General features: G+C 35.0%; 1 protein-coding gene and 1 pseudogene across 10 annotated transcripts in view; one reads left to right on the top strand and one right to left on the bottom strand.

Moving 5' to 3' along the window:
- Window positions 1-13,306, top strand: part of PNPLA8 (patatin like phospholipase domain containing 8) — a 53,876-nt gene that overhangs the window by 9,334 nt on the left and 31,236 nt on the right. For all 10 annotated transcript variants that reach the window (XM_071215226.1, XM_004463594.5, XM_012527216.4 and 7 more), the window contains 3 exons: window positions 3,687-3,838; window positions 7,655-7,749; window positions 10,233-10,404. In XM_071215226.1, coding sequence (XP_071071327.1) covers window positions 3,687-3,838; window positions 7,655-7,749; window positions 10,233-10,404 — 419 coding nt within the window. The remainder of the gene's footprint in view (window positions 1-3,686; window positions 3,839-7,654; window positions 7,750-10,232; window positions 10,405-13,306) is intronic.
- On the bottom strand, window positions 957-1,825 carry LOC139438973 (large ribosomal subunit protein eL8 pseudogene; annotated as a pseudogene).

The raw sequence follows: 13,306 nt of genomic DNA, 5'->3' as shown, positions 1-13,306 counted from the left end.
GCTTGTTGTGGCATTTGAGGCATCTGCTTGTTGCAGCGTCTGCTCATTGTGGTGTCTGCTCATCTTCTTTAGGAGGCATCGATAACTGAACCCGGGACCTCCCATGTAGGTGGCAGGCACCTAATTGCTTGAGCCACATCCACTCCTGTATGTTTTCTTCTAAAGCTTTGTTTTATCTTTCATACTCATATGTACCATCCATCTGGAATAAATGTTGTATGGTGTGAGGAAGGAGTCATGAGGGTTTTTTTTAAAATACACATATCCTATTCAGCCAGCACCATTTATTGGGTCTATTTTTGTACACTGTATTCTATTCTGTTGGTGTATTTATGTATCCTTGCACTAGTATTGCACCGTATAAATTATTGTAGCTTTATAGTACTGTTATCTTCTAACTTTGTTTTTCCTCCTAATATTGGTTTGGCTATCCTTAACTCACTATAATTCCATATAAATTTTAGAACCAGTTTACCAAAAGAAATATCCTTCTCGGATTGCATTGAAGCTATAGAGCATTTGGGGATGATTGAGTCATTACAATATTGAGTCTCTTAAGTTATGGATGCGATATATTCTTCCATTTATTTGGACCATATTCTAGTTTGCTAGGCTGCAAAAAGCAGTATACCAGAAATGGGTTGGCTTTTGCAATGGGGATTTATTAGCTTACAAGTTTACAGTTCTGAGGCTACATGTCCAAATAAGGCATCAACAAGCCATGCTTTCTCCCTGAAGACTATCTACCTACAAAGCTGGACTCCTCTGTCACATGGCAAGGCACATGGCAGTGTCTTCTCTTTCAGGTTTTGTTGTTTTCAGCTTCTTGCTAATCTGGCTTTCTCTCTAACTCCAATAAGAGGGTTAAGACCCAAGCTGAATGAGGTAGGTCACATCTTAAGATCCTACTCACCAGAAGATCATACTTAGAATGGGTTCACACCCACAGGAGTGGATTAATTTTTATTTTCTAATTTTTTTTTTGGACACTTGAAGGAGAACTTATTTTTATGTACAGAAAAGTCAGCTGTATACATATAATCCAGTTTAGTGGCAAGTTCTTTAGCGTTTGCCTTCTGCAGCTTAGCAATGTGAGCCACAGATTTGGAACCCAGGACATTGCTTCCCCAGTGATGGCAGATCTCATTGTATCTGTTGTTGTACTAATACCTTCCACCAGCTTAGCTAGTGCTCCTTTGTCTTCTGAGTTGACCTGCGTGAAGACAACAGTAGTGTAGATCTTCCTGTGGATGAGCCGTCCAGCCTTGGCCTTTCCCTTGATGATGCAGTAGGGAACCCCTCATTTTCCAACACAAGGCAGGCAGGAAGACAACTAGCTCGACTGTGTGCGTCATGTGCAATCATCACCAGCTGGGCCTTCTTGTTTTCCACCAAGCGGTGACAGTGTTCACCCTTGCTTGAAGCATAGGCAGCCTCTTGGTGGGGACATCCTCTTAGCCAGCAGCTTTCTTCTCAACCTGGGCCAGCAGTCTCTGCTGCTTCTCCTGCTTTGTCTCTGGTCTGTACTTGTGGGCCAGCTTGAGCAGCTTTGTGGCTGTTTGGCAGTACAAGGCCTAGGTGAACTGGTTGATGGCAGGGGCATTTCAGCTGCTTGAAGAGGATGGCCCTTTGCCGCTGCAGCCGGATGTAGCAGGGCCATTTGACACAGCCAGTGAGGTCCCTTTTGGACTGACTGTCCTGTCCAGTGCCAAAGTTCTTGGGTCTTTTCTCAAATGGGATTTACTACCTTCTTGGCCTCCTGCTTCTTCACAACAGCAGGGGCTGGGGCTACCATTTTCCCTTTGGCCTTCTTTCCTTTTGGCATCTTGGATGGTGGGTTGAGAGCTGGAATAACTTGAAGAACATACTTCTCGGGGATCCACAGAACTTTAAACCATCACAGACCATCTTTATTTTATTTCATTATTTTTTAAAAATTTGAATATGGATGTTTTCCCCATCTTTCATTAGACTTACTTTGTTTAATTAATTCCTAGGTATGTGATGTTTTGGGATGATAATTTTTAAGTATTTCTTTTTTGTTATTTTTATTGTGTTTTCTCATCCTTTACTGACTATTCCAATGTCAGGGTCACCTGTGGTTCTGTTTCTATAATCTATTATTTTTCTCTTGGTCTTTGGTCATTTTGTACTGTTTTCACATACCTTATCATTTTTCTGGAGGCTGGACATTGTGAATGAAAAAATTGTAGACATGCAGATTGTTTTTTCCCAAGAGAGTTTTCTTTTCCTGTGCTTGGCATATCAAGTGGGGCACTGATAACCTTAATTCGTTTAGCTTGGACTGGGTTAAGGCTGGGTTACAGTTAGAGTAAGATACTACCTCTAGTTCACCCTATTCCTAAGGCATATTCCTCCAGGGTTTTCAGTTGAGAGCCTGATAAGTTGACTACTACCACTACTCCTTTGAGTCCTGGAATCTCAAGATTAGAAAATCCACTTTGATTTTAAGAAGTTTACAATTTAACCTTTTAGCCTTCCTCACCATATAGTTTCTGAATCTGGAAAGAGTCTGAGAAGAAACCAGCCTTTTGATTGAGGCCTCCCTCAAGTTTTCAATTGCATCCCTCCAAACTCATGAGACCTAAATGTTCAACTGTTTCTCTGTTCTCTAAGCCCAGTTTTTCAATCCTTTTTTCTTCCCAGAATCAACAGATGCCCACTGGGTGAAGAGCTTCTCTTTATCAGCTCACTACGCAACAGTTATAGCTTCTCCAGATTCTTAGTTCTTTTCATCCTCATTGCTTCAGCAGCTCTCTGATGCTTTTATATAGAGCTGGGGTTTTTGTTTGTTGTTTAATTTTATCCAGCTCTAGATGTTCTTGGTATGGGCGCTAATCTCCAACAAATTCTTCCACCCTAATCAGAGGTAGAAATTTGCAGTTCTGTCTTCCACTGTTGATAAGGTCTTTCTAGTGGGGCTTTGGAGCTCAGCACTATCCAGGACAAAAATAATTGAAGCATAATTTAGAACAGTAGTATTTCAGGTTTTATTTATTATTTAAAAAAATGAAACTAAATGAGTGATACATTGGGAAATTTTTTTATTTACTGAAAGTTAAATAGCAGAAATGGAGCTGCCACTCAGTTATCAAACCCTGTTTCTAAGCAACAATATAAAGTTGAATGCTTAGAATCTTTAGGTCCCAGGTTTATTTAAACTAATTTGTTTAATTATGGTGTCAGCTTTTGCCTTCAACGTCAGTTTTATTTGTTCATTAACGTGTTCGAATTCCTTCATGAGCTTACCATTGTATCCCATGTGCAATATACATGAGATGGGTTTTTTCCTCTTAATGTTTTCTAAGAATTACCATGAAGCACTTTCATCCTCTTAACTTTTGGATTTGAGCAAAATATTGTTTAAAATCTATAATGTTAACTTTACCCTTTGTTGTAACAATGTTTTGTAAGTTTGTGTTAAGAAAATTATATTTCCTCCATTTGCTAAATGTTGTACTTTTAAAAAAATACCTGGATTGTGTGATTAATTTTAACTGTCTTGGATATTATATGTAAAAAATAGTCTTTTAAGATCACTGAGAAAGTAATAAACACTGGCACCTTGGTTATATGTAATGATCTGCATTTGTTGGCTAAAAATAATCATACATTTTTCGCTCTTGATTTGAAAAAGCAACAAGGTAGCATTTTTCTCAATACAGGAAAGAGTTATTCCATATTTATTACGACTGAGACAAATTAAGGATGAAACTCTTCAGGCTGCAGTTAGAGAAATTTTGGCCTTAATTGGCTATGTGGATCCAGTGAAAGGGAGAGGAATTCGAATTCTCACAATTGATGGTGGAGGAACAAGGTAAGTCTTGAAAAATGATTTTTTTAAAACTGTATATTCAATTTGGCTATTGGATTTTTTTTTACTTGATTCAATAATCTTGTTATATAATCAAAATTTAAAAATAAGTTGTGAAATTATTAAAAATTATTACTTTATCAGTCTAAGAGCCACTTGAACATACCCCAATTACCCTTTAATCTAATATTTATATTTTAGTTCAGTCTTTTCAGACCTTCTTTTTAGTAGTTTAGGGTAGCTTATCAACATGATTCTCTTAAAATCTTGGCAATGTTTTATAATTTCAGTTTTCTTTTATTATATTTATCTTTCCCGTAAATATCAATCACTTAATAAAGTGATGGTTAGGTAAGGACTCTATATTAGTAACTTCCTGGCTCCATATTTCTTTACTTGTAGATACCAATTCTGGTGCTATACAAGAAATAAATGCTTTCTGAGCTCAGAAGGGGATAATTTTACCATCAGGCTCCATTTTCACAACCAGCATTTTGTCTATGCTGCTGCTTCTCTCTTGATTTGTCCAGTCCTGTCTACTTGTTGCTTAGATTCTTTGGTTTAGCTATATGAACCTTACCCTCCAAATTTTCTATTTCATGTTAGAATTCCCTGCTACCTCTGTTTTTCCCTGCTTTGATTTTATAGTATATGCACTGCCTGTTGCTCTTAGCTTTAATTTACATCTCTGATTTCATTCTCTGGTATACTTGTCTTATCAATCACTATTGTATACATTTAAGTGCTACCCTTATGTTTTTGTTAAATTCCACAGTCAATTCTGAATGTCACCCAAGTCTTTTACACTTTGAGAGCAATGTGAAAGAAGGCGTTGGAGATGAGAGAAGGAAGCTATTTAATAATATGGGCTTAGGGCAATGAAATACTAACCTTAGATGGAGGCAGTGGCAAGCAAGAGGAGGGGAAAAACTGTAAGATATTTTTGAAGAAAAAGGTGGACTGAATATCATAGAAATAGGTCAAGATCACTCTTAAGTGTAAACCCTGCAGGTAACTGGAACAGATTGCAGGTGCAAGGGAAGTGATTAGTGTTGAGAAAGACAGTTCACTTTTGGACAGTTGAATATAAGGTTACAGTCATTCGTATAGAAGTCCTTACTTGGCAAATGGAAATGGAATTGATTGAAGAGAAAAAAGTCTTAGAAAATCTTTGTGGGTATTTCTTTGAGAAGGGAAATAACCTAAGAAGTTGAAAATCACTTATGTGAGCAATATAGGTAAAGTGGTAATGAATTGAAGAGAATAATTCTAGTTCATGGAATTGGTGCCTAGTGCTGAGAAGTAGAGAAAGTGGTGGTTAAGTGAGTAAGTAGTTTCACTGGAAGAGCAGGAGGAGGTCAATCCTCTCTGCCATTAAATTAACGGGAGCTGGGAGGAATGGTATCATTCATTGAGTCATTTAAGAAATATTGAGTGCCAGCCATGTTCTAAATACCAGTTTTGCTCCTGGGGACATTCAGTAAACTGAACAGACAAAATCCTAGCCTTCATGGTGCTTGCATCCTAGAAGAGGAAAGAGATAATAAATCGAAAAATGAAAAAATGTGATTTGGTAGTAATATACACTGTGAAGAGAAATAAAGTAAGGGGATAGAAAGTAATGGTGCTGTTTTGATCTTATAGGAGTTTTGTTAGTCATACAGGGAGAAAATTGGAATGAGAAGACTTGGGAAAATTTAAAGGTGGGTTAGGATGAAGGTAGTTTTAGGTTGGTGGTTCTTCACTGGAAGCTATTTTGCTGAAGTGCAGGGTCTTATCAGTGGAGAGCAGATGTTGGGCCAGTTTTGTAGAGTATGGAAATCAGGTTAATTAAATGGCTAAAGATTGCTAGTTTGGGCTACTTTAAAAGCAATGGTATATGTAAGAATTAGAGTTTGGTATGGGTAGGTTTTTCTAATGAACTTAGGTAATTGTGAGTAAATAAACAACATACAGGGCCACTCCACAAGGCTATCTTCAGCTCATTTATATAATAAGGTTCACACTATTAAATGTATTTTATCCAATATTATTTTTAATTCCTCATTTCTCACCTTGAATTCATAATGTATCCCTCTTGCAAGCTTCTTATCCTCTTTTACCTCTTATCAAATCACATTATTTGTTGCTATCAAAAGAATCAACATCTTGATAGATTTCCACTTTAACCTTACAATGTTATCTAATGACTTTCCAAAAAGCCTATCAAGGCATAATTCAACACTGTATTTTATCTTGTGTTAAAATTCTGCTCCAGGATTTACCATCCCTAAACTTTGTATTGGTATTAGAACTCTTCATTTTTATTTCATTTTCATTTCGTATATTCTCCCAATGTTAAAAATTGTCTTGTGATATACAACCTGAATTGGCTTATACTCTACCAGCTATTGCATTTTTTTTAAAACAAATCAATTTTGTTGATACATATTAATAAAGCATACAGTTCATTCAATGTGTACAATCAGGGAAGCGGACTTGGCCCAGTGGTTAGGGCATCTGTCTACCACATGGGAGGTCCATGGTTCAAACCCCGGGCCTCTTTGACCCGTGTGCAGCTGGCCCAAGCCCAGTGCTGATGCGCCGCAAGGAGTGCCCTGCCACACGGGAACCCCACACGCAAGGAGTGCACCCCGTAAGGAGAGCCGCCTAGCGCGAAACAAAGTGCAGCCTGCCTAAGAATGGCGCTGCCCACATGGAGAGCTGACACACAAGATGCGCAACAAAAAGAATCACAGATTCCCGTGCCGCAGACAACAACAGAAGTGGGCAAAGAAAAAGACGCAGCAGATAGACACAGAGAACAGACAGTCGGGGCAGGGGGTGGGGTGGGGAGTAAGTAAATAAATCTTTAAAAAAAAACCAACAACAAAGTGTACAATCAGCAGTATTTGGTATAATCACATAGTTGTGCATTCATCACTTATTTGTTATAAGAGCATTTTCATTATTTCAGTAATAATAATAAAAACCAGACAAATAAGAAAATACTTCACCTCTCAGTCTTTCTCTGTTTCCCCTGCTGTACATAACTGCTGTTTCTGGGTATTCTTGCACAATTATTTATTGAGCAGTTCTACTGAGATATATTAACATTCTATACTATCTAGTCAACGTGTATTATAAATGGCTTTTAGTATAATCACAATGTTGTGCATTCGTCACTACAAAAAATTTTAAAACAAGTTCGTTACTCCAAAAAGAAAAATTCCACACCCCTTAGCATCCCTTCCCCAGCCCTCCAAAACCACTTTTTAACATTTTTAGCATTACTTCATGAAGCTCTCTACTACCTTTGGCAAGGATCCTGAATTGAAAAAAGTATGCAGCATTAATTTATACATTCTTAGTGCAGAGTGTTCTTGTAAGGTGTTGAGAGTTTTAAAAAATTAATAAATAAAAGGGAGCTTAAAATATGACTAGAGAAATATATATAAAACACAAATACATCAAATTGTAGGTGGCCAACTACATTGGTAAGAGAAAAAAATCAAAATATGGTATCCCCAAAATAGTGAGTTGAGGTTATTAGTGTCTTCTTGAGTTGGGGTGTTCTAAAGTTATCTTCCATTGGCATATCTAGAGAAATACTAGTTAAAATTCAAAAACATATCATAACACAGGTTTTATCCTATTAACTTAGATTTAATCAAAAGTATCCTAAAAATATGGTTTGGCAATTTTTACTGTTGCTAATTTTTGTTATTAGTTTTCATGCTAGCAGTTAAGCTTCTAAAGCAATTTGTCAAGTTGTTTTGTTCAGTAACTTAAATTATCCTTAACATAGGATTCTTATTTTGCCTCTAATCATTTCTACAGGGGTGTGGTTGCTCTTCAGACACTGCGAAAATTAGTTGAACTTACTCAGAAACCAATTCATCAGCTCTTTGATTACATTTGTGGTGTAAGCACAGGTAATTACTATTATATAGAAGGAAAAGAGCCTTAAACACTTATATTTAAGGTCATGGTTATTCTCTGAAATGGTGGGCATTTTATTTTCATATTTTGAAGATAAACAATCCTTTGGTTTGCTTAATGAACTTTTAAAAATGTTTGTTATGAATAAAGTTAATATTTAAAAATAGATTTTAATGTGCTTTTTCTAATATGTTTTAAATAAGCCATAGTCACAAGTACAAATGATGAATTAACAGGAGAGTGATGAACTGGAAGGTGAGCATAGGTAGTCCTGTCATACTTGAACCAGTAGAAAATTAAGGATGGATAAGATTTTACTTTTTCATGAGCTGTACATCTGTGAGAAAATTGCTTCTTATATCATTTTTCATCTGGTTGGTGGAAGCCATAATTTAAATTGAGAAATGTGGGAAACTTTTTAAAAACCTACTTTTTAATAATTTTATGCTAGTCAGTATACATTTACAAAGAAACTATATGTATAGAAGTTGGTAACAGGATACAATTGTCATTAAAAAAAACTTCTTAGCTTTCATTGATTCACTATTAGAAAAGTTCTTTGTTTTATTTTGTTTTTTCTTTTTTCCCCTATTTCCTTATTTCAAATGTTCTTTCACTCGTCTCTTTTTCTCTCATTTTTGCCCTCTGTGTGTACATAAGCTTCTGAAGATACCCATAATTCTTGCTTACTTCCAGGTACTCTCAAGGACTACTAAGATTCTTGATCTTTGCTATATATTTTCCTGTTTGACCTGATAATTTCTCATTTTATGTTTGTTTATCCTTTATAGACTTTTATTTATATTTCTTTGTCTCATTCTTTTGCATTTTAATAGTAGTTCTAAAGACTACTACAAACAAAACCAAACTATTTTTCTACAGTATATGTCAAATGAGACTACTATTCCAAAGGGCAGGTTAGTCCATGCTCATTTGTCAAAACTAAATGATGAGAGCAGTTGTAGGGTTGATTCCAAAGCCTATGGAACTCAGTTATTCCCATGTATTCTTAGGATGTGAGCAAATTTAGAAAATGTTGGGTTAAAAGGTTTCTTTATGGAGGGACTTCAAAGGTCATTTATCATGTTAAAAATACAATGTGAACTCTCCAACATAAGGAAATAATATGTATATCCCAAATTGATTTAGTTCCAAGTCTAGTGTTCTTTGCTACTTCTTTTGGAAATACTACCCTGAGCATTTCTGTTAAATTTTGGAATGGTTCTATCAAACATTTAAACCTGTCTCCAGGCTAACTGCTTGCTTTGGCACGACGGTTGATAGGGTAGATGCTCAATAAAGAGAATCTCAAATCACAGAAATTCATCTGTGAAGTGGAATATCAACATTCCACAATATATTCCATTGTGTTTTTTAGTTTATGTTAACCTTAACTTGTAATACAATTTTCCTTTCTCTTTCTATTTTGTTTATTCTAATGTAGAAAGAATGTTTCCACTTAAAATTTTTATAAAGTTAATAAATAGTATTTAGTTTAAGGAAAACACCATTACCAGTTCAAATACAATTAATTCATTTTTAAAATATCTGGTAATCTTTCCAGTAGATCTATTTAAAAAGAGAAGTTAATTTTCCTGCAAATTATTTTTTGTATTATTTAGGAAGTTTCTATAAATTGAAAGATAATTTCTATTATATAGTCATGCCATAGCAATGTATTTCTAAAACATGAACTATTTGATATTTTACTCTAATAAGACCAAGTATAATAAAATACATAAAATATTTAAAATACATTATGATAATTATTTCCTATTTTTTAAAATATTTTATCACAATTTTAGGTTAAGAAATGGTGATATTACAGGTCTTTGTCCATCCTGCCACTCCCCATCCCCCAAAGCTTTCTCCCTTTTTCTTTGGTTCAGTGTAAGGCCAGTTAGACACACTAGGTGGCAATAATTCCTACCAATTGCAGCTTGTATATGAATTGTGTTATTAAAAAGAACATCCAAGAGTATCTAACTTTTTAAATTATATTGGTTCCCAAGCCATCCTGAAAGAATAATTATTTTAATGAGTTGGCGAGTTACCAAGTATACTGTATTCTGTGACTAGAACTAGGTAATTACTTAAGATTAGAAAGAACATTATCTACCACAATATCTTTCTTATATATAATTTAATTTAATGTAAAACAACCCATTTTTATCTATTTTTAAGTTATCATCATCATCATCATTATTGGTTAGTGTTTATTTAATCCTTAGGTTTTTTGAGGCTTGGTAAAGCACTTTACACCTTTTACCACAAGGCGAGAGCCTTATGTATTGTAATTGTTCTCATTTTACAAATGAGAAACTTGGGATTCTGACAGCTTAAGTAACTTGCCTAAGGTGACACAGCTAGGAAGTAACAGAGTTGGAATTTAATTCAAGTCTATGACTCAGGATATCTTATATTCATAAATGCTATAGTGTGGATATTGATAAAACCTAAGGATTCTTTCTTTCAGGTGCCGTATTAGCTTTCATGTTGGGATTGTTTCATATGCCCCTGGATGAATGTGAGGAACTTTATCGAAAATTAGGATCAGATGTGTTTTCACAAAATGTTATTGTTGGAACAGTCAAAATGAGTTGGAGCCATGCATTTTATGATAGTCAAATGTGGGAAAAGATTCTTAAGTAAGTTATAACTATTCCTTTAAAAAAAATTTCTGATTATATAGATAATATGTGATATATTCAAATTATAATATGTTCATATATACATGTCTATAAAGATAATAGCATATATTCATGCATGAAATTTATGTGTAAAATTACAGTTGCCTTTTAAAAAATATTTGGTGATATACATAGACCATCTTTGCATCTGTTTTTTAATTTTATTTTATTGAAGGGTATCATTCATACATGAACATACATAAATAATAAATGTATAGTAAAAGTTGTAAACTTACAAAGTATACATGCATAACATCATACAGGGGTCCCAGACACCACCACCACCTTGCATTGTTGTGAAACATTTGTTACAAATTATGAAAGAATATCATCAAAACATTATTATTCATTATAGTCCATATTTTATATTTGCTGTATTTTCCCCCAACCCACCCTATTATTTTATTTTTTAAAATATATTTTTATTACAGAAATTGTGATCTTACAAAACAATCATGCATGTTTGTAGAATTCCCATTCAACACCCCTTCACTAACACACCAAACTGTGGTGGAACATTTGTTTTATTATTATTTTTTTTAATTTATTTTTTTTTCTTTTTCTTTTTTTACTGTTACATTCAAAAAGAAGATTTATTTTAGAATATGAGATAATATCATTAGACCATTACCATCAACCATGGTCCATTGCATACCTTTGGCACACTTTTTCCATACACTCCCATTGTCAACACAGTATATCTTTGGCATTGTATGTCTAATGGTTTTATTTATTTATTTTTTAAGATTTATTTATTTATTTATTTCTTGCCCCTTCCCCCCACCCCCCACCCCGGTTGTCTGTTCTCTGTGTCTATTTGCTGCATCTTGTTTCTTTGTCCGCTTCTGTTGTTGTCAGCGGCACGGGAATCTGTGTCTCTTCTTGTTGCATCATCTTGTGGTGTCAGCTTTCTGTGTGGGTGGCGCCATTCTTAGGCAGGCTGCACTTTGTTTTGCGCTGGGTGGCTCTCCTTCTGGGGCACACTCCTTGTGCATGGGGCTCCCCTACGTGGGGGACACCCCTGTGTGGCATGGCACTCCTTAAGTGCAGCAGCACTGTGCATGGGCCAGTGCCACATGGGTCAAGGAGGCCCAGGGTTTGAACATGGACCTCCCATGTGGTAGACGGACGCCCTAACTACTGGGCCAAGTCTGCCGCCTAATGGTTTTAATTTAGCTATTACTTTGTTCTTAAATCATCAACACTTATTCTTCTAAAACATTTAATAATTTTTAAATATTTTGTTCCAAAATATTTCCATACAGTTATTAAACTCTTTTTCCAAAATATAAGCATGAAGTAGAAACTTAAAATCACCCGTAATCCTATTATTCCAAACTGTAGACTTGCAGTATATTTTCTTCTAGTTTTTGTAGACTTTATATTTTTATTTACATTTTATATGGCTGAAATTATAATTCTAATTTTGTATTCCCTTTCCCTTTAATAAAGTCATTAAAATCTCTTGACATATTGTTGACTGCATTGCATTCCACAGTGTGATGGTATCAAATTTTAATAACCATTTCCATTTAGGACATTTATGTTCCCAATTTTTTATGATTATAAATTTTATATATTATGAATTTTATATATCAGTTATATGATATATATAATTTATAATTTAAATTCCTGCTCATATTTCATAATACATCAATAGATCATTTTATAAGACCCTGAATTATTGAGTCAAATGTTGGTGTCTTTTAAAAATAATGATTTTATGGGAAATAGAGAGTACATAAAGGAGACAATGAAAATCACCTATAATCCCACTAAGAACTGTTAATATGTTGATGTATTTCTTTCTAGAATTTCCTACAGATAAATAGGTGTATTTGTGTGTGTGTATTCCTCCCCTTCACAAAATTGTGGTAACAATGCACCTGTAGTTTTGCATCATTCATTTTTAATTAGTATTTTATCATGAATGGTTTCCTATGGCATTAAATATTTTTGAAATATATTTTACTGGTTGTGCAGTATCCCATTTTATGGATGTGTAATTTTTATTTAACAAATAAATTTTGATTGGACATCTCAAATCTTTATTTAAATCTCTGATTATATTGTTAGGGTAAATTTTAAAAAATGAAATTTTGAGTCAGAGGGTATTTTTGTTTCTCAGCTGCTGAAACAATACCATGCAATAAGTTGGCTCAAAAATGGGAATTTATTGCTCATGGTTTTGAGGCTAGAATAGGTCCAGAATTGAGGCGCCAGCAAGGAGTGCTTTCTGACGACTGTGATATTCTAGGGCTGGCTGCCAGTGATCCTTGATCCTTGGCTTTTCTGTCACATGGCAGTATACTTGGCGGTGGTGTTTCCTTTCTTTTCTGGGTTCTGTTGACTTCCAACTTCCTATTCCCTGTGGCTTACCTCTTGTGTCCAATTTCCTTTGGTCACAAAGGACTTCAGCCATATTGGATTAAGGCCCACCCTTATTCAGTTTGGGCACATCTTAATTCATAACATTTTCAAAGGTTCTCTTTACAAATGGACTGACGCCCATAGGACCAGAGCTTAGGTACCTGAATGTGCCTTTTGTGGGAGATATGATTTAATTCCCAACAGAGAGTATAAACTTTTAAGGGTGTATTAGTCAGCCAAAGGAGTGCTGATGCAAAGTACCAGAAATCTATTGGCTTTTATAAAGGGTATTTACTTGGGGTAGATGCTTATAGTTACAAGACCCTAAGGTGTCCAACTCAAGGTACCATAAAAGGTACTTTCTCACCCAAAGTCTGTTGCCACATGTTGATGCAAGATGGTGGGCAGTGTTTGAGAGTTCAGCCTTCCTCTTCCTTTTAAAGTCCTGTGAGTCCAGCTTCTTCTTTCAATGTAGGCTGGCATAAGGCTT

The sequence above is a fragment of the Dasypus novemcinctus genome, chromosome 5, assembly GCF_030445035.2.
Source record: "Dasypus novemcinctus isolate mDasNov1 chromosome 5, mDasNov1.1.hap2, whole genome shotgun sequence".
Taxonomy (NCBI): Eukaryota; Metazoa; Chordata; class Mammalia; order Cingulata; family Dasypodidae; genus Dasypus; species Dasypus novemcinctus.
Note: the sequence above shows the minus strand (reverse complement) of the source record. Positions and strands in the feature narration are given on the sequence as shown.